At 38.2% G+C, this 27,426-nt stretch overlaps 1 protein-coding gene across 1 annotated transcript; it reads left to right on the forward strand.

Annotated features, from left to right (window-relative positions):
• etnk1 (ethanolamine kinase 1) lies at positions 1-27,426 on the forward strand. The gene is made up of 8 exons (XM_053508370.1): positions 1-376; positions 8,914-9,173; positions 10,945-11,085; positions 16,733-16,875; positions 19,685-19,768; positions 20,673-20,833; positions 23,647-23,720; positions 23,843-27,426. The coding sequence occupies exons 1-8, from the start codon at positions 230-232 to the stop codon at positions 23,913-23,915; spliced, it is 1,083 nt and encodes a 360-aa protein (XP_053364345.1). The 5' UTR covers positions 1-229; the 3' UTR covers positions 23,916-27,426.

A 27,426-nucleotide genomic window follows, 5' to 3' on the forward strand; every position in this document is an offset into this window, starting at 1 on the left:
AGAATAGAGGAGACGAGCAGAGGAGAGGAGGAGAAGGCGTAGGCAGGCTTTTAGTACATTACACTAAGCCGCTTTAAATTCTGCTCCCGGGGGCGACGCACAGCACAACACACACTCCTAGACACACACATACACACATCTACTGCTCCAGCAGCGCTTGCCGACCTTACGCATTCTGCAGTTGTGTTTTTAAGGTGTTTTCTTTGCCCCGTTCTCATTTCTAAACCCCATGGCGAACTACATCCACGTCCCCGACGGCGCTCCTGTCGTGCCCAAGCTGGACGTGACCGTGGACGAGCACGACTACAGACCGGGCGCGCTGCGGCTCATCCGGGCGCTCAGACCTCACTGGAAACCGACCGAGGTCCAAATGAAGGTAACACCGTGTGCACACGTTAGATCACGTGTATATAACGCGCTATAAAAAACGCGGGTAAAGAAACAGATAGGTGAAGAGCTCTGTTGCTCCTGCGCGCACTTCTTCACGCGCACTTCTCCACGCGCAACTGCGTCACTGCGCGCGACCTGGGTTCTGTATTCTGTGTGTGTCGTCTGGATCTGTTTAGTCTTGGAGCACTCCCACCGAGGTGGTGTGATAGTGTTTGAAGGGGTGTGTGTGTGTGTGTGTGTGTGTTGGAAAGGGGGGAGCGCCAGAGTTTGGTAAATGATTAGAATAAATTCCCAGATGTGCGACTTCTGTTTTTCAGGCCATTTCTCCACTTTACAATGAGCAAATCTCTGTCGGTTACAAGTAGGGTTTAAAGTGAAGATGTTTAGATGATGGGGCTGATCAGGTTGAGTTGAAGTTTAGATGCGGGGGACTTCCTGGACGGCGTGATAAACCTCTACCGCTGCCTCCGACTTCCGCCACACACACACACAAAAAGAAAAAAGAAACAATTCAATACAAACCCGATCAGAACTTAAAACACGGCGGCAACAGTTACTTGTTTGTTTCACGTTGTTTCTCTCGGTATGTTTTGGGATGTGGGCTGTACATCATGTTTAAATGCGCGTGCATACACAATTCTCGTCGTTCAGCCGTGAAATGAACCGAAAGTTTGCGTCGTCTGCAGCTCTAAACCACAGCGCGCGCTCAGCAGTAAGGTCTCTCAACTGCTCCTGCTCAGAAGCTTCCAGAACCAAAAAACCGTTACTGCTGGACCACAGAGTGAGATGTGTGGAATCCACAGCTCAGCTCAAGTCTCTCTGGTCTGTCCAGTGAATAAATACCAGTAAATATCTGTCCTACACTTACATTAACGTGCGAATAAAACAAGATTTAGATTTTTTTCAGTGTCTTTGATCATGTTTGAAAATGATTCCTGTGCTGCCAGAACCACCCTCACACCCTAAATCCTGGAATATCAGGAAAGGAAAAACACCATAGATGTGATAAGCTGGTCATTCAGCACATTCAGGTCGTCAGCTTTTTTTAAAAAAATTTTTCATTTGCTGGAGCAACACTCAGATTAACACCGCCCGCACTGGCACTATAAATAAAAAAAGGGTTTTGTCTGTACACTGGGTTAGACCTCGTACTTTCAATGATATATTTATATATTTATACACTGGAGGACCTGAAACCAGTCTCAGAAAAAAATCTGTCTGTCTGTATGTCTGTCCAGGCAAATTTTGTCACAGCATCATGCAAAACTGGCTGGACTGAATTTAATGAAACTTTGCCAGCACTTTGGTATTTGTCTAAAGTAGAAATAAAGTTATAAAAAATGAATTCTGGACAGAATTTTATGAAACTTTTGCAATACTTAGATCTCTGCCTGATGTTTAACCTGCACCATAAGTGAAATCTAAATGTTAAGTAAAAGCAATGTTATGAACAGTTATGTGTCGGATTAAAGAATCTGTTTTAATTTAGGATCCAGGGAGTGTAATGTTTTACCAGGAAAGTAGTACAACTTAGTGTAAACAAGGCGTAAGATACTTAACCTTACATTATTCTTTGTATTAATAAGTTGGACAGAGAGTTCTGCTGTACAGAGAGACAGACAGACATGTACGTGGGCTTCAACCTGAAATAATAATCATATCACTGATTACATTAAAGATCAGCAAAATGTTTTTAACCTTTAGCTTTTTGACTATTTCTGCTAACTCTTTATACGTCAATGACACGTACTAACGCTAGTAATGTATTTACACATCCACAGTTTAGTTTTAAGGAAACACTTTGCAGGGGTCAATATTTTGTTGGGAGAGAGAATAATAATTTTTCAGTGTATAATGATATAAGACAAATCCAATAATCTTTAACTATTTTGTGAAATTCCTCAATAATAATGGTCTGTGAGAACAGAGAGCAGTTATAAACAGTGATTGTTTTTTGTGAATAATGGTGATCTGTGATTGGTCGTCGATCAAAAAGTCACATTGCGATTATTTTGACTTGTATCGCGTTTGCGATCTAAACAGTTGTTGTTTAAATGTATTTATTTATCACATAAAAAAGTGTTAAAAAATAAGCATTGACAAACACTGCATAGGTTCATGCCTATGTGTATATTACCTGTAATAAACTGCAAACATGCAGTTGATTATGCAGCATTAATTCTTGTAAAAAAAAACATAGAGAATGGCGGTGACCCATGATTGGACGTGGACGTTGAGGACAACGCAAATCAATGATCTGTCTTTGGTTTTACCTGCAAGACGAGTTGAGCAAATCTGCCCTCCGGTCTGCGATATGAAATGTAGTCACGCAGAGCCGAAAGACTTCCTCATAATTGTTACAGATAATTTCAAACATTTCCCGTGTAGTTAGAATTTTTGCCATAACAAGACCTTTGAAGAGTCTTCATATCCAGAACACTAACTTTCCACCCACGTGTACATACTGTAATACCTGAAATACTTATTACAAGTAAGTTCTGATCCCGAGCACTAAACAGACTTAACATGTTAAAAGATCAGTAAAAACAAGCTCCACTTTTTGAAGGCATCCACATTTAAATATTTATTATTTAGCATTAATAAAGAGCTTTCTGAGTTTCCCTTCACACATTAAACTGACATTCGGCTTTTGGAGCTGCTTCGGCAGTGAGAATACTGAACTTAGACACTTCCAATGTGAAAGATTGGACCAAAATCACAGAATCGAACTGATCCCCCAATGGGACAAACAGGCTGTGTGTTTTATTTACAGTTTACAAATTTGAATCGTGTCTCATCCTGTTTCAGCCACGTCGCTTTGTGGACTCCTGGGAAGAGGAGATGTGTGTGGAGTCGTGCCTGTTAAACTGTGCTTCGAGTGCATGGGTGTGGCAGACAGAAGAAACGTGTCGTATGAAGCTGCTTCGAAACACTACTTCGGATAACGAAGGATTGTGTTGCAGGTAGCAGCAAAACCTTTTCCACCCGGGGAAGTTGCGTTACCTAAGGGATTGTGTTCACTTTACAGGACATGAGAGACCCGGGCAGAGCGTGGTCGCCAAGCCGTCATGTGCTGGCGTTACTGTATCTCTGTCGTATAGCAAGATGCAACACGCTGAATGTTTATTAAACACTCGAACAGACAGAGTGACATTCACGCTAACAGTAGGGTAGCTGCAAATCACACTTTTTTTTTTTGTTAATAATTAACAGCTCAATCACAGGGAGTCATACATTAAGAAATGTTCTGTAAGAAAAAAGTCTTTTTGTTAACAGCGATGGAAGGAGGCTATAGTGTCAGCGCTTTGAAACAGTCAGAGGTAAAGCTGTAAGTTTCTTGACATCTTAAGGACAGAAGAGTTAACGCGTCTTGTCACGGTAACGTGACAAGCTGCAAGGAGCAGCTATGACATAGCCGCTATAACATAAGCGAAAACTGCTTAGTGGAATTTAAGATAAGTAGAAAACATGCATGTGTGTGATTGCAAATTGCTGCGATATAAAAGCATTAAAACACTTCAGAGAGTAATCACACAACCTTTTTAGAGAACGCTTATGTCTGTGAAAGACGTTACAGGCCGAGGTGGCTCGGAGCCCACTGCAGCGGAGTGTGTCGACGGAGAACTTGACGCCATCTTGTGGGAGACGGATCTTTCTGGATTCCAGGAACTCGCTTCAAGTTTAACATTTCCCCATGTTTGGACCATTAAAGGAGTTCCTGGGAGGCCAGTGCTTCAGAAGTGATGCACAAGTGCCTGGTGGTATAAGTCCGTTTATGTAGCAGGGGATTAGCATCTATATTCTGCACAATAAAAAGTCCCGCTTTGACTTGAATGCCGAATTAGCACTCAGAATAAGGGTACGGATTTAAATGTTCATGTTGAAACCTGTTACAAACTTGTAAAAGGTTATTTTTTTTAAGTCTGCTGTTTGGGGGAATGTCTCTCAGAAACAGCCTAAAAGTTACTTCTCGTTTTTTTCCTGTTGTCGCTGGTTCATGTGGTGACGAGCTGGTGCTCTATTACACGTTTTCAGCAGCTAGTGCTTTGACAACCCTGGTGCAACCCGAGCCTCATAAATCGTCCACGCTTATTTGGTACATGATGTAAACGATATCTTGATGATAGACGATTTATTTGTTCGTGATACGAGCGGACTGAGTTAAATGAAAAATGAAAATGATTTTCACGTGACTGTGTGTGACCCTGCTCATTTCCCTTTCATTTGGAAGACAAAACAGGGTCGGGACGAGAGATTCTGAACAGACGCAGAAACTTGAAGCAGTCGCTCGAGTTCAGCTCATGGTGTTCAGGTCTGCTTTTTACAGCTCAGGTTTCTGCTGGTTTTATTGTGCTGACTTGTTAAGCGCTATGGAGACCGGACACTCCGGGTCTTCAGCCGCGCTCCATACCAGCAGGTTTGAGTTTCCTACTGTACCAACTCGTTTTTCATACTCGGGTGTAACGAATGAGCTACGCAGCTGGACTGGGAGAGGATGCATGTTCATGGACCCGCCTCGTGTATGTGACTATAGGGACCAGTGTAGAAAATCACATGAATAAAGAGAGACCGGTTAATCAAGTGACTGAGCTGCTTCTCATCAGCATAAAACTGTGTTTTGTTCCCAAATCCCAGGCAACGTCCTGTTCCCTTGTGGAAGTTTAGGAGGCGGGGACATGACATGCTCGTGTGTCCAATGTGTGCAGGGGGCGTAGCGCACGCTTCATTTATTTTTTTTTTCTTCGCCGATGAAATGAATCAAAACAGGGTGCTCGGTCAGCACATGCCGAACCCTCGCAGAAAAATAAAATTCCTGCCATTCCATGTTGCCTGCGCTGAATCTCCTGATAGGACAGACAATAAGTTGAAGGGATTTTCTAGATCCGCTAAACTTTAGACAATCAGGGTTTATATATTGTATGACTCTGCGATTAACACTAAGCACCTCTTTTGTAGTTAATGACATGATTTAAGGAGCAGCGCGGGTGGAGCAACACAACGGGTAATGTGAAAAGGTTATTACCCACCACGTTTCCCTTTCCTAATGGCAGTCCTGCTGTACAGAAACACTTGCTACACATGAGTGCTTAGTGACCTTGTGGTTTTTTTTGTGTCAATAAGGCAAAATTTTTGTAAAAGTAACAATTCACACACACAGAAATGTGTCAGTCGGCTTGGTTTTAGTGTTGTGAAGCCACAGCTCAGTTCCTACCAGACGCCAAAACATCTCTAAGCACTGACAATTTAAAATTTAACAATATAATAGTACGTTATGTTTCTTCTTTTAACCTTCAACACTTCACTTCCTGGAACGCGTTCAAATATAGCTGAAGGCTAAAGACTTTCATCGTTACAGATTAACAAGAAGAAGAAAAAACAGACCTTACAGTGACGGATATGGGTTAGGGTTGAAGAATGTGTATGTATTTGGTTCTTTTGCTTAATGAGATGCTAAAAAGAGAAAAGAAGAAGTGCTGTAGTGAGACTGAAAGTTGCAGTGCAGAATTACAGATGGTATAAAAAGGCCGGGACGAACACTCGGAGACCATCTTGGCAGGAGCTGACTCCCGGGTTAATCCCCCAGGAGTCTTGTTGGAATACGCCTACTTATCTCGGTTACTGCAAGCTTGCTAGGTGAGCGCTAGCATATCTAAAATGCTAAGCCAGCTAACGTTCATTTATATGCTAACGTTACTTTGCATTGATCGTCCTATGTTAACTCCCACATTTGTTGCACTAAGTTAAAATCCAACAATCCCAATTAGCTGGTTAGCCAAAGTGATACATAGCAGGCAGCTAGCAGTTTGACACCTACAGTACAATGCAGCTGTTACTCAAATCAACCATGTCCCCAGTTGTGCATGATTTAATGGCTTAATAGTGGTCATTCGTGGAACTGCACGCTTTGGTACTTCTACGTTGGACTCATGTTTTAGTCCCTTGTGCAGAATCACGTAAAAAAGTGAAACCAGCAGGGACTATGCAATGTTGCTATACAATTTATTGCAGTTTAGACAAATCCTTACATTTCTATCTTCTGTTTGGTCTTGCAGTCGTGTGGACAGTCCTGTAAGTCTTGTTGTAAAGTTTCTCCGTATATTTCTTCTTATTCCGCTTTACAATATCAGCTACGTTAACTTTTTGGGGTTCTGTCCTGAATAGTGTTAAATGTAAAGCTAGTGTGCTATATAGGGTGTACAATCCCTTGTCACACACACAAGGTAGTGTCCCCTGATGAGAGCAGTTGCGACTTCACTTCCTTTCAGCCATGCTGCAACCAACAGCTTAACACACCAACAGATTAAGGATTCTTAGACACCTGCGACACCGAGTGATAGATGTACTGTAGTTAAATGTCCCAATGGTGTTACCATCTATTATCATCACTGGTGGAATCAATATGGTCCAATTAGATTGCTTGGTCGGAACTAATTGCTGCATAATGTGTTACAAACACTGCTAAAGCGTTGGTATAAAAGCTGTAACGCGTAGTAGTTAAAAAAGTTATAACTATGCATTTATAATTAAGCATAAAGTAACCAGACGTCTTCATATAAATTGTAACCAGTTGTGTTTTCTAATCTAGTATCAGCGGTGACCCTGACCAGGCTGGTTGGACTGAAAATAAAAACGCAGTAATGCAACACAGCTTCACATGTTCTTGTTAATGTTCATGATAATCTTGATTGATATATCTGACCGCTCTCTCTTTTGTGCCTAAATGAAAGAAGAAAATTGATGGAAATTATTTTTTGTTAGTCTGAGAGAAAAATCTATTCCCTTTCTATTCAGATAATATACAAATAAATACAAGTGTTTTTTTTTTTTCGAATAAAGCACCAGATTGCATGACTGTATTATATACGGTATACAGTATATCTCTTCATCTCCATTGGACTGCTTTTGAAACACTTCAATACTAAAATGGTGCTACTTTAATTTTAGAAGGAAGAAAGGGGGAAAAAAAAGTTCCTTGCATGTTGTTTCATGCGAGGGAAGTGTGTGCAGCCCTGTCTCACTCTCTCACCACAGAAACAGCAGGCATGTGCGGCATCTATATAAGAGCAGTTAGAAATCAAAGAAGCACCGTGGAGCCCGGTTTTATTTCAGCTCGGTTTTTTACGACACCAATAACTTAGAAACTGGAGAGAAGACGGGTTCTACACGGGTACCATGGAAATAGTAATAAAATGTTCAGTATCAGCACGATAATGGAAGTAAATGGATGAGTGGTTGGAAGGAAATTATATCGATCATATTGTGATTAAATTCTCCGGGACCCGACTAGGATAAGTTTGGTTCCGGCACAACAGTTAAAAAAATTAAAATTAGTTTATTCCTGTCTAAAAGTTTCCAAAAACAAAATGGCAAATTGTTTGCCAAATGAAAATGTGCTAGTCATGCTAGTCCTAGCGCTAGCCTATGAGTCGTTAGGGATGCTAGTTCTAACTGGCTCGAGTTATCTACACCTGACAAAACGTCCGCTACACAAAAAGCATTTAATATTTAAATTCAAAACAACTCTGAATGAGTTAGCAATGTTGCTAAACTCAAACACTGTAAGGTTGCACAATGCTCTGCCTTTGAAGTTAGCGTGCACGAGAAGATAAGATTGTCAAGATCCTTGTGCTTGTTTTGCTCAGTTTAATCATCTTTGCAAAACAAGTCTGTCAAAAACACAAAGATAAGGAACCAAAATGTAATTTCCACTCCATCAATTCATAATTATCAAAATTAGTTAGCATTTAGTCAACAGATTAACAGATTAACGCTGGTCCAGAACAATGTCAAAGACACTTAAGGCGCTCGGTTTTAGCTCACTTGGCTCTCTTGATTCGAACTTGTGCGTATTGTGAGAGGTTTTCATCACGCTCACCTCTTGACTGAGTGGATAAAAAAAAATCTTAAGAATAATTATGTTTAAAGCAGCATATAAAACAATAGTTTATTTCATGTGCAGTAATTATGACGATGTAGCCTGTATTTAGCTTTAAAGCTGATGTTGGAGAAAAATCACTCACTAATGTCGCATGAAAACAACAGACAAGTTGTTCGGGATGATTATTTTATTTAAAATGAAAATAATTAGGTTATTCACATTCTATGATACAAAATGTTTGCTAAAAATGTTCCAGGAAAAAAAAAAAACTATTAATATACTGGTTTATCAGTCATAGTTTCTAACTTTTGAAAAGATTTCTTTTTATTTACTAAAATTATAGAAAAGAGTATTCTGACTCATTTTATAACAGTTTCTACATTATATCATTACATCACTCTGTACAACAGGCGGATTCATCCTGGTTTTTTAAGTGTTTGTATTATTTAGTAATACCTTTTTGGCAGGTTCATCTATTTGTAAGATTACCGTATTGTCATTTCTCTTACATGTGCATGTCGAAACACTTCAAGGATAATGAAGAGTGATTTATCTAGAGAATATCCAAACAAACAAGAAAAAAAAGAATGTCAGCCTTAGTGTCACATGAGTCATCACCTCATTCATCTCTCTGTTTTTACTAGACTTTCACCGATGGCATCACCAACAAGCTGATTGGCTGCTACGTGGGTAGGTCCCTGCAGGACGTGGTGCTGGTGCGTATCTACGGCAACAAAACGGAGCTGTTCGTAGACCGAGACAATGAGGTGAAGAGCTTCCGAGTGCTGCAGGCGCACCGGTGCGCCCCGCGTCTCTACTGCACCTTTAACAACGGCCTGTGCTATGAGTTCCTGGAGGGTGTGGCCTTGGAGCCTGAGTACATCCGCAACCCTGCCATTTTCAGGTAAAACTGGCACTGTAGATCCAGTTCTACAGTTTTGCATGTTTGCTACTCACGTTAGTTTTTTTGCCAGGCATGTGCTTCATGCTCATTTCCTGTCTGTGCTAAAGCCATGGCCTTCCTTGTAACATGATTCATTTGCTAGACTCCCCTCCCCGGGCCTTATACACGTGAGGAAATGCTGCATGCCTTGGCAGAGGCGTCTGTGGCATCATTCCATCTCGTGTCTATTCATAACTTAAAAACCTTGCACAAGTTAGCTATACATTCACGTCACTAAAGTAGTACAGACATGTAAGAAACATGACTCTGAGGGTGTATGCACACTTCTATTAGCACGGCCAATCAGATTGAACCGTTTGGAAAAACAAAATTGCCTGTGGAATTTTTTTTTTTTTAGGGTACAGTATGTACAGAGTAGATATAGGAGGTTATAATTGCTTGTATAACGTGAGAAAGGATCTGTGCATTGTTCGTGTTTGCTAGCTGAAAAGTAAATATTAGCAAGCCTTTCTGTCTGGATGATCATAAAGAATTATTTTAAAGAAATAAATCTGTTTATACTCCAGGTAAATGCAAAAAGAAAAATATTAAAGAATAAAAAAAACATGGGTGACAATAGAGAAAAGTGAAAGTACAGAAGAAAAAAGAAGAAAAGAAAAAAGAAGAGTACAGTGAGAAAAAAAATTACTTAAATAAACACTTAACACAAAATTCACGTGGTTATATATTAACTAGCTTAATATAGTTAATATAGTCACATGGTTATATTAAATAACTTAATATAGTTAATATTAAGTTAGTTTCTAAAGCTGTACCATTAATTGATCAGAGCACTGGCCATAAAGCCATTAGCCTAGCCGTAAAGTTTATATGTGCTTATAAATCCTGTCATGTTAGCTCCTGTTAGCTAGCTAATTACGTTAGCTAGGAAATATTACAACATTCTGTGAATGAAAGCGATTTATCCTAGATGTTATATAGCTTGTTGGCTAAAATTGTAACTAGAAATTTTATAAACTAGCTAACTTTACTTTGTTTGATTGTAATTTAATTGAATTAAAGGTAATTTCATTGTATGCCTGAAGTTCCATTGTATTACAATATTATTATATATTAATATACAGTATATGTATATAATATAAACTCAGAAATCTCGTCAGGTTAGCTCCTGCTAGCTAGCGAATTATGTTAGCATTCTGTGAATGAAAGCGACTTATTCTAGATGTTTTGTAGCTTGTTAGCTAGGATTATTATTAGAAATATTATAAACTAGCTGTGGCAGCAACTTTGTTTGAGTGGGATTTACAGTAATTGGAAGCTCATTAGCTTGTCTTTAAACTGACGCAAACAAGTTTTAAACATTCGTGCACCTTAGCCGTCGTTCGGTTCGGTTCGGTTCATTCGTTTAAAGGCAAATTTCATGCACAATTTCGATTCTTAAGATGAAAATTTTATAAGGGAGGGAATTTTGCTGTATGCCTGAAGTTCCATTGTATCACAATCTTATTTTATATTACTATAAACTTGTTAGAAATCCCGTCAGGTTGGCAGTGATGATTGAAAAACATTTACTACTAAAAACGTGTTATGAAATCCGAATCTCAGAATTCCCGTCAGGCTAGCTTATTACCTAGTTGGCTAGATTCCTGTATGTGTTTCTATTAGCCAAATATTCATTCATTCATTCATTCAGCTATAAATACCAATCCTTTTAGATTAATCCTGGCAGATTAGACGATTAACTTTGAGGTGTTTTATATTTATATTTTAGGCTCATTGCCAGACAGTTGGCGAAGTACCACGCCATCCACGCACACAACGGTTGGGTTCCTCGCTCTGATCTCTGGCTCAAGATGGGCAAGTACTTCTCCCTCGTCCCCACCCGCTTCGAGAACCCAGAAAAGAACCAGAGGTGAGTCTTTAAGCCACGTTACGAACCTAAGGGAGCTGTCTGTGTATGTATGGACTGTCTGTTACTGTGGCATAATCAAAGACGGGGAGGTTTAGCAGACTTCCTGTACTTTATTCCTTACAGCAGCAACAAATGAGTATCAGTTTTTATTGATGTAATTTTTTGTTCATTTATAGTTATATTCATTGCTGTTGAATGTCTAGAAACAAGTTATTTCAAAAAATATATATATTTGTTATATCAGATATGAACAGGACTTTATCATAAAGATAATAAGGCAGAGAAATACTTCCTCCATCCTCCTTCCAAAGTTTAAAAATGCTTTACATCTGACACTGGAGACTCCTTCCACAAATGTTAACTAAACATCTCCATACAGAAGACTCTTTATAACAGTATTAAACCCTGATAACTGTTAGATATTTGCTTGTTTTTATTAAGCTAAGTTTTTTTATATAAATCTGTGATTTGCCTCTCAGCCTGCACCGCATCTGTTATCATTTCGTGAGGTTTGTGTTCAACGTTTCTGTGCAGAAAACTGTAAATTAGTAAGAGACTCCAGTTTAACTGGTAATCATTAATTCTAGACAGCTACATGTTACACCCTAGAATGACTCACACGCTCATGATAAACACCAAATCTACAGGGATCAATCTGACATTGTTCACTGCATCTGGTCTGATCCCTTTTTTGACATGTCTATTGCTGGATCATTTCTTTAGGTGGTTATACTGTATATTTCTCAACAACTGTTTACATTCGATAAGACATTTAGTACTAAAAACTGAGGATGGGAATGTATTGAGAAATAAAAGTCAGATCTCAGTAAGGGTTACATTTTAAGCATTAAGGCTGCATTATTTATTTATTTTTTCTCTCAAATTGGATTTGCATGTTATGATGGGTCACATTCATAATTACAAGGGACTTTTATCTGACTCGCGTCTGTCCTCTGAAACGGCGAACAAGCACACAATGATGTGTCTTTGCTCACACCATTTGAGTAAAAACACATCATGGGTTCATGTGACCGCTTGTTCATTCCAAACAATGCCTGGGATTTTGCTCTGGAGGACAGCAAGCAGTTGGCTGTATTTGTTGAGGTCCAGAACAAGGAAGAAAGCCAGATTTTAGCTGTTTGCATACTGCTATGAAAGCCTCACACTGTTGGAGCTGGCTGGTGGTGACAGAGAGCATGCACAGAGGCAAAAAGTTGCAGGAACTGCACCAATCTGCCCTTTCTCTTTCAAGTCTCGAGATCACATAGCGGGAATGTATTCGTTCTAGGACAACACGTGATCATGAAAAATCTGATTTGTGCGTTTAGACAGCCCGAAAAAATCTTTATCACTTAAATTGAGTCAATTCAGGCTGGCAGTGTGAAGGTCACTTAACTACTCTAGCATCATTTCCAATAAAATACACCTGCTAATGAACAATATCGATACAAACTGATACGTGGTAGCTACTGGTTAATTAATGGTCATCTCAGAATAATATAAGTTCTGATGGTTGATTAAATCGGATTTATCCGGGTAAGCTGCAGTATGGGTAATGATTGGCCGACTGTCTCACCAACACACAGTAGTAAGTTTATCCCCAGAGCTTTGCTCGACCTCCTCCATTTTAGTTTGCGTCAGAGTTTTGGTCTATTTAAGACTATGAAATCAAAGTCCAGAGCCCGTGCTGAGTGTAAAATGTATTGCTGTTTAAAGAAAACATTGTTCAACCAAATATGGTCACGTGCCAATTCCTTCTCACCAGCAAACTCCCCCATGTTTACATTCAGCAATTTGATTGGATGCTTCACACGTAAGTGTTAATAAATCGCACTCACATGTCCTGGTTGATTTGAGGATCCGGGTTTGGTCCCTGCGGTTGGGGATATACTCAGGCATGTCAAATAACGATGTTTACTCAGTATTTTACACTGGTATAAAAATTTGTATCTTCGTACCTGGAGAATAAAACTATAGAGGTGTATGAGTGATCCTTCAGGCATTAATGGTACGACCAAAGGAAAGAGGAAAAGTACTGGAAGATTTACGTTTAGTTTTTAGATTTCAGATTTTTAGATTTTACTCTACATTCACGTTATAAAATAGGAAACACAAAGTCATTAGAACCATTTGAATTTGTTGTTGTTGTTGTTTTTTCCCTGGTGAAAATGAATCACTTATTTGTTGTCATCAGCATCTGTTTATATCTTGAAGTAATTAAATTATGTAAGTATTGTATTTTCTAAGTCATGTCTTATGACTTTAGCACAGCTTCTAAGAGCTCGAAGATTTTTGACCTTGTTTTTACCCTCAAGCGCGAACAGTTGTGAGTTTGTTTCAGATTGTTTCAAAACAACCGAGTCCTTATGAGTTTATTAGATCATAGATCACGTGTGTGACTGCTACAGGACGTCAGGACATGGTGGATATTACGCATATAAGACAATGCCACTGTCTGTAGCTGTAGTTGAATCTGAAGTGGGCGTGGCCTAAACAAGAAGATTGTAGCTTTTGTTGTTGTTCATTGTTGTTTTTTATATAACAGCGCACATTGTATAATCGGAATAATCTACTCTGAGTTACATGCATCACAGAAGAATAAAAAATCTCAGTTGCTTTTTCCATCACAGTAAAAACAACATCTGTTTGGCACGTGAATCCGCCGTGTACACGTGAGCTACAGACTTATGTTATGAGTTTTTTTTTTTTTTTTTATAAATTTTTTTTTATACAATAGTCATAATTTTAAAACATTTCTGGTTTAGCAAAAACTTTAAAATTTATTTTCAGTTATTAAGTTTTTCAAGTTAAAATGATGCACTGACACTGCTTAACCCTAAGAAATGTTAATGGTTTAATTATTTTCTAAACACTGCCTCTGGCTTTCTCTTACATTACACTTTCTCAGAAGGTATGAAATATTCACCCTTTGAACACACAGAATGATTAAGTGAGAGTCTGGAGCGCTAACAGCGGAATACATCAGAGCTCACATGATACACTTGCACCAGTTCATGCAAACGGCACGGCGCTGGAGTTCTGGATCTGTCTAAGCAAATGTGACGTGACTGTAATCGTATCGGGCCAGCCTGGGTTTCATTTGAATGAGGGCTTCACTTGTATGCAAAACTGTATCAGACCATGACTGGATGCTGATGAAGTGGTTTATTACTTGTATGAAAAAATACATATATATCCAAATGTACTGCAGGTGCACTTCTCGGTCACTTTTAATTGAACTATGATTATAAAGATTCCATAAAACGTAGCCCTTAAAGCTTTTTAATTGGCATTTTAGCCATTAAAAAATGTTTTTTTTTTTTTTTTTTTAAATAAGCATATATATGGCAGAGGATTGTACAGTACTGAGTGACACAATTAAAATTTATTTCAGCACAACCTAGGCGATATGATTAATTTGATTAATTCTTATCCAACTATACAAACATAACAGAAACAAAATGAGTCACTTATGCAAAGAAATAGCCCAGATACACATGATCACGTGTTTTTATGGTTGTTTTCAGCTGTTTCTATGACCAAAAAATAATACATGTTGAGTTTTACATGAGCTAGAGTAAGCTAGGTAAACGTGCATTATAGGCAACTATCCTGTAAGAACATTAGCTAGCTAGCTAGATTTTACTGTACTAAATATATTTGTATGTCCGTTGAAGCACAATATATTAGTCATATTTAGCAAACTAGCAAGCTAAGCATGCTAATTCCTAACAAGCGTACTTAGATATTTGACAGTAAAACAAATAAAACCAAATATCCGCGTCCCCAAATGTTTTATTTCTCTCATACCACAACAAATTACCAGCATTTATATTTTTTTCATTTATTAGTAATCAATTTATTGTTCTTTCTTTCTTTTTTTTTTACATTTGTTGTTTTGGAACATCTGAGAGACTAAAGTGCATTATTTCATGTTATTTACGTTTAAGGTTTACTTATTACTTTATGTTTTAATACATAATTGTTTCTGTATGGAAAATTACTCAAATTTTAAAACTTGTCTCATATATGCAGGATTATATTTTTATGCTCACAATTTTTTTTTTTAAATGCTAGCTTTATACTCTATATTTATAAACTGTTATAATTAGATTAATGAATTATTTATATACTGTATGTGTAAAATTCAAAGGTTGCACAATTTTAATTAATAAAAAAAATCAAAAGAGGAAGTTATTATGTACATATATAAAATCTGTCGTTAGACGTCTCTGTTTTTGTACAAACTTGCCCTTTTTAGTCCAGATTACATTTCACATGATCTTAGGTTCTGAACAATTCTACAAAATGATGAGCGAAGTCTTAAATAAGACCGGCTTTCTTTCGTTATGAGCGAGAGAGAGCGTGAGAGAGATGGAGAGAGAGATAACCAACGAAGAACCCTGTTCGTTTTAAAACCTTTTAAGGTATTCGAACCCTTTTAAACACCTCACGCTCTTCTGAGTCACATTTATGCAAACTCCAGGAGGCCTGTTCTGCATCTGTGTAACCAAATCTACACGTGACACGTCTGTTCAATCCTCACGACAGATTCATATCGCTGAAACAAATCGAAGTCAGTCTAAGCAGATTTAGATCAGACCTGGGCCTGGGCGAGATATGACCATCACACAGAGATATCCTCACACATCATGTCAAAATACACTGCTTCAATGTTCTGATCTGATACCTCGTAGATCTGCTTAGGTCACATCAGTGGAAAAGATTGGCTTCAGATTTGGACTTTTTTTGTTGTTGACGTATTGATATTGAAAAAAAAAACATGTGTATTGTATATTTATATACACTTAATGATATAATTTTTCTATATATGCAGTGTCAGTGGGTTTTGCATTTTAAAAAGAAATTATTTTGAAAGGATTTAAAAGGATTTTTAGGATTTTAAAGGATTTTAAAAGTTACAAATTTTAGTTTCCATAGCAGAAAAAATAATCTTGCTTTTGCTTACATTTTTTTGGTTTAATAGGTTTTATCAAAATTTCAGATTTGTTGAAATTCTTGCAGATTTGTTGTTGGATGTATTTTTTTGTGATGATGAAATAGAAGTATCATCAAATGCATGTTTAAAATTTATCTTTCAACACAGTATTGTGAGATTTTAAGGCTTATTTGTATGTGCAAAGATTTTATCAAATGAAAAACACTAGGATTAGATTTGGATTTTTTTTTAGATGTTTTATATTTTCTATTTATTATATATGCAGTGTCTGGGGCTTTGTGTAAAAGTCGTGCTTTAAACTTTTAAAGTGCATTTTAAAAATGAATCATTAAAAAAAAAAAAATTTTATTTTAAAAGTTATAGATTTTAGTTTCCACAGCAGCAAAAAACAATCACGCTTCCGCTTCAAAATATTTTTTTTTAAAGCAAGGTGTGGGTTTGATCTAAGTTTTAAACTTCATCATCATCAAATACATTTTTAATCTTTAAAAACAAAATACAATCCTGGCAGTGTTTGTACGATCCTGCTTTTTGTAGGAATGATGTGATATTCTCGTGCTATCGCTCCGCCCCCAAGTCAGACCTTCAATAACTCTTAAATGAAGTAAAATTAATTGGATGTTGGAAGCATGTCATGCTTGAGTCACTGTTGACTTTGTGTGTGTGTGTGTGTGTGTGTGTGTGTAGGCTGAGCAGCCAGGTGCCCAGTTTGGCATGTTTGAGAGAGGAGATGCTGTGGCTCCAGCAGAGCCTCTCCACCCTGGACTCGCCCGTCGTTCTCTGTCACAACGACCTGCTGTGTAAGAACATCATCTACCAACAGGCAGGAGGTGAGCACCTTTACCTCACCCTGATTTCACTAATAAACCCACTGGCTTCCCCACAACACACTGTCCTGCCTGAGGTAGGCCTGGTTTTTACACTTTTCTGCACTTAACAACAGAAAAAAAAGCTAAAGCATAAAAGAAAAAAAAAAAAACCCTCTGAACGGCCTTCCTTGTCCCGGCTCACTGTAAAGACTAGAAATCCAAGGAAGCTTTATGTTCAGTTTTTAAAGTTTTTTGTTTTTCTACATACTGTGTGATTATAGCAGCAATACAGTATATGCTTGTGGGAATGATGTTGGGAATTTAACTCCCCTGTTGTGTGATGTTGTGAATGCTTTTTTATGTTCCTTATGAATAACCCGCGAGCGAGCAGTGCGGCGTGACGCGGCGTGACGGCTGGCACGTCCTTCACACGTGAACAGCTGCAACATCATTTTTTTTGTGCATGTTTTGAACAAAAAGGAAGACGCTGACTGCAAAGGCCACTTCCTTTAGCTAAAGATAAACACACAGAGAGAAAAAGGGGGCGGGGCTAAGACTGTAAAAGCTGATTGCTGATGTCTGTTTCCAGTTTAACCTTTACACAGACTCCTCCCAGTCCTTCACCTTATATGCTGTAGTGTTTAATAGTAATTTAACATCATTCTGTGGGTCAGTTGTACCAAAGCCGGAGCTTTCGCGGGGACGCCGCGCAGACGTTTAGCGAGCCGGTGTGTCTGATCCGTGCTCTCGGCGCCGCGGGCGGGTGGGCGGGGCTAAAGGGAAGTTTTTCTCAGTGAATCTTTTTTTAAAGAAAAGGAGGAAGGAAGGGGGAGGGACGCAGAGGCCGCTCTGCAGTGAAGCTGTGTGTGTTCTGTGACAGATGTGAGTTTGCCCCAAATCTCTTCATCTGCTACACAGGCCTATAGCCACTGGCTGGAGCTGTTCTGTGTGTCCGGCTAGGATGCCAACGGGCCCGGTAACCACCTCACGTGTCTCTTTTTGTAGACCAACACTTCTGTCTACTCTCAAATCAGAACCTTGTTTTTTTTTTTAAACAAAAAAACAAAAAAAAAAACAGACACAGTTTAGGAAAGCAAGGTGTTGTTTAGATTGTTTGAACACACACACACACACACACACACACACACATACATATACATACACCCACACTAGCAAAAAAAAAAAAACTCTAGTGCTGTAATGGAGGAGGACTCAGGCTCAGTGTTCTGAAATGTCTTCCCTCGCCTGATAGTTGCTTTCCCAAACCACTAGAGGGCGATGCTATCCTTTACCTTTCACATTTTTCCCCTCTCTTAAAAATCTCGTTCTTTTCATTCTGATAAAATAATAATAATTCTGTAATACTCTTAAAGACTTTTTTTTTCTATCGCTTACAAATTGTCTAACACCTTTCCAAATCGGGGTGGAGGATTTACTCCAGTAGCTGTACTTTGTTAGCGTAGGTTGAGGATTGAATTGTGCGCCATTCGCACTCCTACGCTGCAATCCACTGTACTCAGAACTCCAAGTCCATCTGGCATGGCTTTGGATCTAAAAGCGTTCCGCTGATTGTTCTCTCAAACAATGTCTTCATGAAAATATACTTGGTCACAACGGAAAATCAAATCAGTGTTATTCTGTTTAAACTTCTAAACTTCGAAAGGCTGAATCTGATGTAAAATCCAGAAATTGATATTGATAATTGATGTTGTTTGGACATGGCCTGAACACGTTCCCGGCTCGGAAGCTCTGCTATGTTTTTCCGAGTTCAGCGTGCAGGGAGTGCAGCGTTCCTTAATTCAATCTCCAAAAAGGAAAAAAAAGCATCCTTTTTTTACTTTTTTACATTTTTTTATTACCAGACATGGCACTGATCTGATAGTCAAAATCAATATGTGTACTATATCAAAAAAATTAAAAAAAAAAGGCTGTAAAATAAGATTTAATTGATCCTGGAACTGGAGAAAAGATTGGAATTGGATTTGGAACTGAAAATGTTTACAAACACAAAAATATTTTTTATTTCTCATTCTCCTTTTATTATAACAATTCAGTAGAGTAGATGAATTTTAAATTGTCGTAGGTAAAAGACAAAATGGTAGTTTTAAAGAAAAAAATATTGTATGAGTATATATATATTATTATTTTTATTTTTTTTACACCCACAGGAAGCTTTATTGCGCACAACCAGAACTGTGTTTATGAAATTGTTTTATTATTATTATTATTATTATTATTATTATTATTAAAAATAGGTCAGGTGCATTTTTAATTTTCTGCACTTCTACTTCTTAATTAAGATTTCTAAACTTAAGTACAGTTGTCCTGTGTTTTTTTTTCTCCACCCCTGTTTATCTTGAGTTTCTGTAATAAAAAAAGCTTCATGGCTTTGAACTGAAAAAAAAAAAAATGATATAAATAAAACGCGCTTTCAACAGAAATCAAGGCGAAAGCAGCTTCCTCACTTCCCCTGCACACGTCGTTCTCGTTTCTCATTAACCCCCTCACACACTCCTATCAAACGAAGCATGCTTTATAAGTGTGTGTTTGCTCCTGTTTGTGCTTGATGCTCTTCCGCCTGAGTGCGCCGCTAACATGTAACCGTCTTTTCTTTGTTTTTGGTGTTGTTTTGCGTGCCGACTCTTTTGTCCTTTCTCAACACGAGGCCTGACTCCGACTCCGAGCTGCCACAGTCACGTTAGAGCTCAGATATAACAGTGTTGATTTTGGTTTGTGTGTAGTTTTGTAATGTTCCAGGATTAGGAAGGGTTTGGATGCGACATATCTGTGTTCTCTTCTAAACAAACCTCCCTTTGTTTGCCCTCCTCAGAACATGTCAAATTTATTGACTACGAATACGCTGGGTACAATTACCAAGCCTATGACATTGGGAACCACTTCAACGAGTTCGCAGGTAACGAAACATCATAAGGCGTCATCAACTGGAACAAATCCATCCACTACTTCACATGAAAGTATTAGGAATTTTGTCAATAAAATTATTATTGAGTAAAATTAGTATTTTATAGTTAGGATGTCTAGTTACTGTAGTCGTCTGTGTTTATTAATTAGATTTTGGTTTATGTTGAAAGTAGAAATTGTTTAGTTTGCTTTATAAAAATGTTATTTTCTTTTGAATAAGAAAGAATTATAATAAATTATAACAAATAAGGAAGAATTTAGATTTACACAAAATTTCTATTTGCATGATTATTTGCTATAATATATTATAAAATAATAGTAAATAAACTGATTAATTTGCCAAAAAATATTTAATCTCAATTTTTCCTCAAGATTTTTCATGATTTTAGCTTTTACATCTAACTATTAAATTGCTAAAACAATAATGTAGAGTTATTATTATTATTATTATTATTATTATTAACTCATATTATTATAACAATTTTCTTTGTAATTTTTTATTTTAAATTACAAATTCACACTAGATTTTTAAATTGTTTAAGCATGAATAAACAAATAAATGACCTTCACATTTACTAATTATCGTAATATGATAGTAAATTTTATAATTCTGGTCTGTGTTTTTTTTCTTATGTTGAATTATCGAGAAGCCTGTAAAGAAACCACCCCCTAATTTAAGCTAAGAAATCTTTTAAATATTCCAATATCATTATTCCTAAAATTGATTTAGAAAACCTGAACGCGTCTAGAATCGGTGAGAGATGACTAAACCCCATTACACCCCAGTAGAAACCTGTAGCGGCGATGACATCAGGCACATTTCCCACAGCTTCGAGCTAGACCCTCTTGGTGTCTAACGTTGATCTTTGTGGTCGTGGCCTGGTTGTGATTGACAGGTCTGAACGAGGTGGACTACAGTCTGTATCCTGAGCGCAGCCTCCAGCTGCAGTGGCTGCGAGCGTACCTGGAGGCTTATAAGGAGTATAAGGATCAGGGCTCTGAGGTCTCTGAGGCCGAGGTGGAGGTCCTGTACGTCCAGGTGAACCGCTTCGCCCTGGTGAGTATCGAGTGTCTTCACTCGGACGGAGAAAATGTTAATTTCAAATGTTAATTATGCTGGTTAAAATAATTGCCTTTTAGCCAACAATGTTACTAACTCCATGTTAACAAGTGATGAACAAAGCTGCTTGTAGTTTGTCCCTTTTTTCCACACTTGTAGTAGCCATACTAAACAGTGGTCTACACTACTTATAAACGCCATTTTTGCTTATCTGGACCGCTTCTTTCCAAGCTTTAGTTTTCTTCGCGAACTTTAACAAGAGGTCGTGTATCACAGGATTTAGACATTTTATTATTTTGCGTTTATGTGAAGACGGCTTAGTGGTTAGCACTGTCGCCTTGCACCTCCAGGGTCTGGGTTCGATTCCCGCATGTTCTCCCCGTGCTTGGTGAGATTCTTCTTCCAGGTTCTCCAGTTTTCTCCCACCGTCCAAAGACTTGCAGATTGGCGTTCCCAAATTGTCTGTAGAGTGTGATGGATTGGCATCCTGTCCAGGATGTGCCCTAAGTCTCCTGAGATTAGGCCCCCACAACCCAAAGATGTGTGTGTGTGAACTACATACTACATACTAGAGCAGTGTAGAATTGAGAAAATTAAAGCGTTATAGACGTGTCATGCCTGTCACATTGGCGCTTGCTAGCATGAATGTAGATTTGGTCGAAGTCTTCAAAATAAGTGGAAAGAAAAATAGTCATGAGAAGAATAACTTGCTGTTTGAGATCAGGTGTGATTTAGTATTGTAATGGAATTAGTGTTCATACTGTCTGACGATGGATCAGACTGGTCTACAGTATCAAATGAACAAATACAAATGAACAAATACACTCACCAAGAAACTCCTTTCATTTCAACATAAATCAAACATCCACACCTTTTTTTTTTGCCCTTGTGTTTCTCGTGAACAAACGATCAGGACTCACCTGTCAATCATGCTGCACTACAGTTTGTTTTTCAAATCACTTAAATTGAAACTCACTGAGCGTGTCTTTAACACCGCTATGGTCTCCCTTTGTTTTACTGATTGTTTTTTTCAATAAGCGATCATTATCATTTTTATAAACCTTGACTAGGTGTTTGTTATGAGAGGACGATTATTATCCCTGAGAACTTTGACATCATTCTGTCCAACTGGTTATAAAGTCAACACTGGCATTTACACCATCCACCAGTTACAGGCTTCGATGTCGTAACACAAAGAGTGAGCGTGGACGTACGAGTGTAGGGATCGTCCTGCCGCTTGGATAGTGAACCTGATCCCTAAAGCTTGCAGCTGGGAAACTTAAAACCACAAGTGTGTGTGTGTGTGTGTGTGTGTGTGTGTGTATACAGTGCTGCACAGAAGTTTCAAGCACATGCAAATACAGGCGATAGCTCAAGGATGCCTTCAAAAAAAAAAAAAAAAAACGTTAAAGCTCGGTAAACACTATTTAATGAAACGATATTAGTGTTTGGCGTGACGACGCTTCGAGAGGACGCTTCAGTCTCAGGTCGAATTTGTGCTGCTCAGTTTTACTGAGTCTCCTGCAGAACCACACACAGTTCTTCTGCGGACTTCGACTGTCGCACCTGCTTCTTTTAGGCATGTGAAACCTGGCAGGCTGCTTTTTTATTTCATTATTTTTTTCTGAAAAGTAGCAAAGCAATATTATCCTGTTACTTTTAATGTGGAATGTTTTTGAACTCAATATTAAAGTCTTAAGATGTTCAAGGCTTTGAACTAAGATCCAGAAGGTCCCAGGTTCAAATCCCACCATTTTTTTTATCTTGCTTGTTTACGTTCAGGCTTTTTTGCTCTCTACTGTTTTTAATCCCATTTTTTCCCCTATAAAAAAATAAGGAAATTAAGTTTTAGTCCAGATTGTGGTGCACAAAACTTCCTCTTTCGAAACGGCAGAGAATCAAAACAAATAAAATAAAAAAAAACTACTAACATCCAATTGTGGCAAAGTCTTCAGTTTGACGTTTTTTTTTTAAAAAAACAACTGCTAAATAAATAAGAGGAGAATAAAAATGGCTGAACATCCTGCGCTGTTTTGTCGTAGTCAGTGTCTTCTCTTTTATTTCCTGGTGTCGTGATTGGAACGAGACAGAAAAATAGACGTCAGAGTAAACAATCTCACACACACACACACACACACACACACACACAGGTCAGATTAGAGCTGGCCGTGGTGAACGCTGGCCCAGGGCCTTGAGCCACTGATTTATCGCGCACCTGATAAATAACACAAATTCTGTCTTATCGCGAGGTGCTTTTTGTTCTCCTCTAATGTCCGTGTCAGCGAGCCAAATCAAACAGAACTGGCATATGGGATTTTTAAAATGTCATCGCTCACAGGAAATGAAGCTCCGATTGTTCTCTGTAAACACGTCCATTACATTTATTTTTACGAGGAACAAAGGCGCTTAGCGCTTACTGGTACCAGAGGCGTAGGTTTGAGTCCTCCAGTTAGTCCATTATGTAATTAAAGTCTTATAAAGTCTTTATAAACGGTGTGATCAGAAGATATCTGACATCACAAAAGGGGCCCACATTCGCGTCCTGTTATGTATATAATGATGTAATGATTGTTTCCTCCCCTGGTGGTTATTTCTAATGAATAGATAAAAATGGTTCAGGAGGACGATTCCAACTCCATACATTTGATGTGTTTCATTTCATTTATTCATTTATTTATTTATCATAATTTTTTTTAACCTGTTTGTTTGATTCTAGTTCTAGTCTAGATAATAATAATAATAATAATAATAATAATGATAGTAATAATGTATCCATGTCTTCTCTATCCGTTTTGTCTCTCGCGCTCTAGGCATCTCATTTCTTCTGGGGACTGTGGGCGTTGATCCAGGCGCAGTACTCCACCATCGACTTCGACTTTTTGGGGTAAATTTACACACCTCGACAATCAGCTCGTCCGCCCCCAGCCAAGACAGTCACGTTTGCAGTGATATCCGTCTTTATCATTCATGTATAATATATATATTTTTTCCCTTCTCCACCCACAGATATGCGATTCTCCGCTTCAGCCAGTACTACAAGATGAAACCCGAGGTCACTGCTCTGAACCTTCCGGAATAGTGCCTCGCTCCGGGTGGATTGTGCTCCCCCTGGTGGACGTGGGCAGCACCAGCAGAGCTTTTGGGTCTGTGGGTTAAATGCTGCATTTATTCGATTGGAACGCTAGAAGAAAAAACAAAACATCATCTCTCTCTCTCTGTTCAGCACTTCGTTTTCCGTTTCTGTCAAGAGCCATGTCGAAGTGACGTACGTGCTCATGGGTTGAGGGTGATAGAGCTCGGGATGTAGATGTTCCTCACGACCTGGTGGACCTGGGTTTAGCGGATTAGGACCAAGAAAAAAAGAAAAAAGAAAAAACACACACATAATCAAGGCCTCCATCTTCAGTACTGAATGTGTGAGGCTATATATATATATATACTGTATATACCTTATATATATATCATGTATGTATATGAGGTATATATATATGTATATATTCTATGTCCCAGACTTCTTGGTTTGTTTGGCATTCCTGTTTGTTTACTGTGAAGATAAGTTTACTGCTGAGTTTCATCTGCTAGTATAGAGCTTTCAGATTAAGGGCTGAGAGTCTTATAGCTGCTTTAACATCTGTGATTGAGGAACCAAACGGAACCTCAAGTTAAGCTCATGCTTGCTTTATTATTATTATTATTATTATTATTATTATTTTCTTTTTCCTGTCACTGTGAGCCGCTTCGCTGCGTCTAGTCCCGTATCTGGTCCAAAAGGTGCTTAGCAAAGAGATGGAGAGCCTGTAGCTGTTGCCCTACACCGAAGTGCTGAGGTTCTTTTATATATCTAATAAATAAGAAGAGGATTGTTGAGGATGTTGAGTGTAGCTGAGTGGCCGTCATGCCTTAAATCAGGACTTTCTGATGGACACACCATGATGCTAATCAAGCTTTCATTTCTCAATTGCTCATCGTTCGTTGTATTAACCCAGGGTTTTGACTTGGATCTACAAGACCAGACTTGCACTTGTATGAATTGGGAGTTTTTTTCTTTTATTTTATTCAGATGTTTATTTCTGATATTTACCCTTCAAGCCCTATTCGGACAGGATAAAAAAAAAAAGAAAGTTGCCCATTTTTTAAGAGGACAGCTATACAGTGGTACCTTGGCATATGCATTTAATTTGTTCTCGGAGGCGAGTTCTTTTAAAATAATGTAAATGCAGAAAATTTGTTCCAGCCACCCAATTTTTTTTTTATTTATTTATTTATTTATTTTTAGCAATTTCCAACACTAAAATCTTATTTTTATGCATATAAAAACAATCAAAACGTTTAAAAAAAGACATGTAAATGTAGTCAAATTAAAGACAAAAATTGACATTAAACCTCACCTAACCTTAATTTATGATTCTTCTTGGCTGCGGCTGCTTTAAAAACCAACTGAAAGTGCTAACACTGCTAACGTTCCTGGGAACCATGATGCTACAATATGTCTTCACTAAATCTTCTGCCTGGGGCCGGTTAGAATTCAATTCCTCCAGGAGAATTTGGCCTGTGCATTAGCTGAGAGCCAGAAAATTTTCGAGGTCTCAAAAGTCTGACCTCCAGGGGTGTGACCGCGGGTGGGACATAGACGCGTTCGGCTCGATTTATTCACTCGTATGCCGAAAATGCTTCGTGTTCCGAAAGTGCATTTTTCCTTGCACAATTTTGGTTCTTAAGATGAAAATTCGTGAGGTGGGGACGTACGTATGCCGAGGTGCCACTGTATTATGTAAGCAGGATTCATTTTCTTTTACACTTTTGATTGATTATTATTCTCCACATCTCATCTCCACGTCAATAAATAAATGGTTTTCATTTCATTCACTCTCTTAAAAATGAACAAGTGAGCTTCTAACAGCATCGCTTCCGTAATGTATTCCCATTTCCTCGTGGTATTATTCCTACATGTTAATCTAAGATGAGGCTTTATACCTGCTGCAGGTACTGTAATACTCATCATGCATTAATCAGAGTGAAAGATCACCTTTATTCTTTTTTATTGTTACTACATGTACTTTTAACAGACTTCCAGTTAAGAAAGTATGTATAAGCTCTCTGTGTGTGTGTGTGTGTGTGTGTGTGTGTGTTTGCACGTGCGCATGTTGTACATTTTCATCGAACAAGCCAGACTAAAAAGCCATAAATTTTTTACAAATGTTTTGCTAACACTAATTTTCGAGCACACATACACATATATGGTGATAAACTCCCAATCACATCCTCGTTTACATTTAACCACACCCACAAATATTTTTAAAAGGTGAAGCTCATAAAAAATAGGGGGCGGGGGCTAAATGGTGAAAGTGTGGCGTGCGCTAAATCTTATAATAATGCAGCTCAGCCACTGCACCGCCTCTACTGTTTCTCCTTTAAAAGGACTGCAGTACCTTTTCTCATAATTAAATATATAGTATTTATTTGTAATAGTTTATTTTTTCATGAAGCTGATTGAGTAAAATAAATAAAAACAAAAAAGTGATTTTACTTTGACTGTATAAACTCGGAGGAGCTTAATTGCATCAAGTCGATCAATGTTAGCATTTTCCTCATATGTAAACTATTCCATTAAATCCCACTGGAGTAAACTGATCCTGTCCGAATAGGGCTTTTTAGCGAGCTCAGTTTTTAATTCTAAAGCTTATCTTTCTCTCTCTGTTTCTCGTACACGCACACATACACAGAAAGGAATATCAGCTTTATCGAACCTGTTACAAACTCGCTCACTTTCTATGTCGGATATTCTGTTCAGGGTCGCCTACGACATTTTATCGAGAGCGACTTACATTTTATCAGATTAGATATCTGAGCAGGTGTGGGTTAAGGGCTTTGTTCAAGGGCCCAACAGTGGCAAGGGTTTGAACCTGCGACCCTCAGTATCAGTAGTTACCTTAACCACTGAGCTACCACTGCGCCACACACACTCACACACTCATGTGTAGCAAACTGACCGTGTTATATGTAATTGATACTGTGAAAAGGAAGCTCTTTACATTTTACGCTCTGTTCATAATGTGGCTTTTCTAGCCGAGCTTCATCTCTAGGGAACAAGTTCTCGCTCATCACATTTCATTTGAATTCAGACATCTGTGTCCTTAAAAGAAAACTCGGCGAGTCTGTCACGATCACATTATGTTAAAACAGGTTCTCTCTCTCTCTCTCTCTCTCTCTCTCTCTCTTTCTCTCTCTCTCTCTCTCTCTCTCTCTTTCTGCCTTCCCAGCCAGACTGTGTCTATTGAAACTGAAGTTATTTTTTTTCTTTCAGACATGTGATTGTACAGAAAGTAATCCAGTGCAAGTGTAATCCACTACCACTTGAAGAATATATGTGAATATGTGTATATCTTTAAAAGCAGCTGTAATATCTTTGGGAGATAGTGTACATAGGGGAGATTTGCTTTTTTTTTTTTTTTTTCTAAAAATGAATTGCTACGAAGCAAGATGTTTTTTTTGGGGAGGGGTGGCAAGGGAAGTAAATAAAATGGGATGTATGGATGATGTTTAAAGTCTGTATTTACATGATCCGAATACAAATAAAATGATGAAACGTC

The sequence above is a fragment of the Clarias gariepinus genome, chromosome 12 (genome assembly GCF_024256425.1).
Source record: "Clarias gariepinus isolate MV-2021 ecotype Netherlands chromosome 12, CGAR_prim_01v2, whole genome shotgun sequence".
Taxonomy (NCBI): Eukaryota; Metazoa; Chordata; class Actinopteri; order Siluriformes; family Clariidae; genus Clarias; species Clarias gariepinus.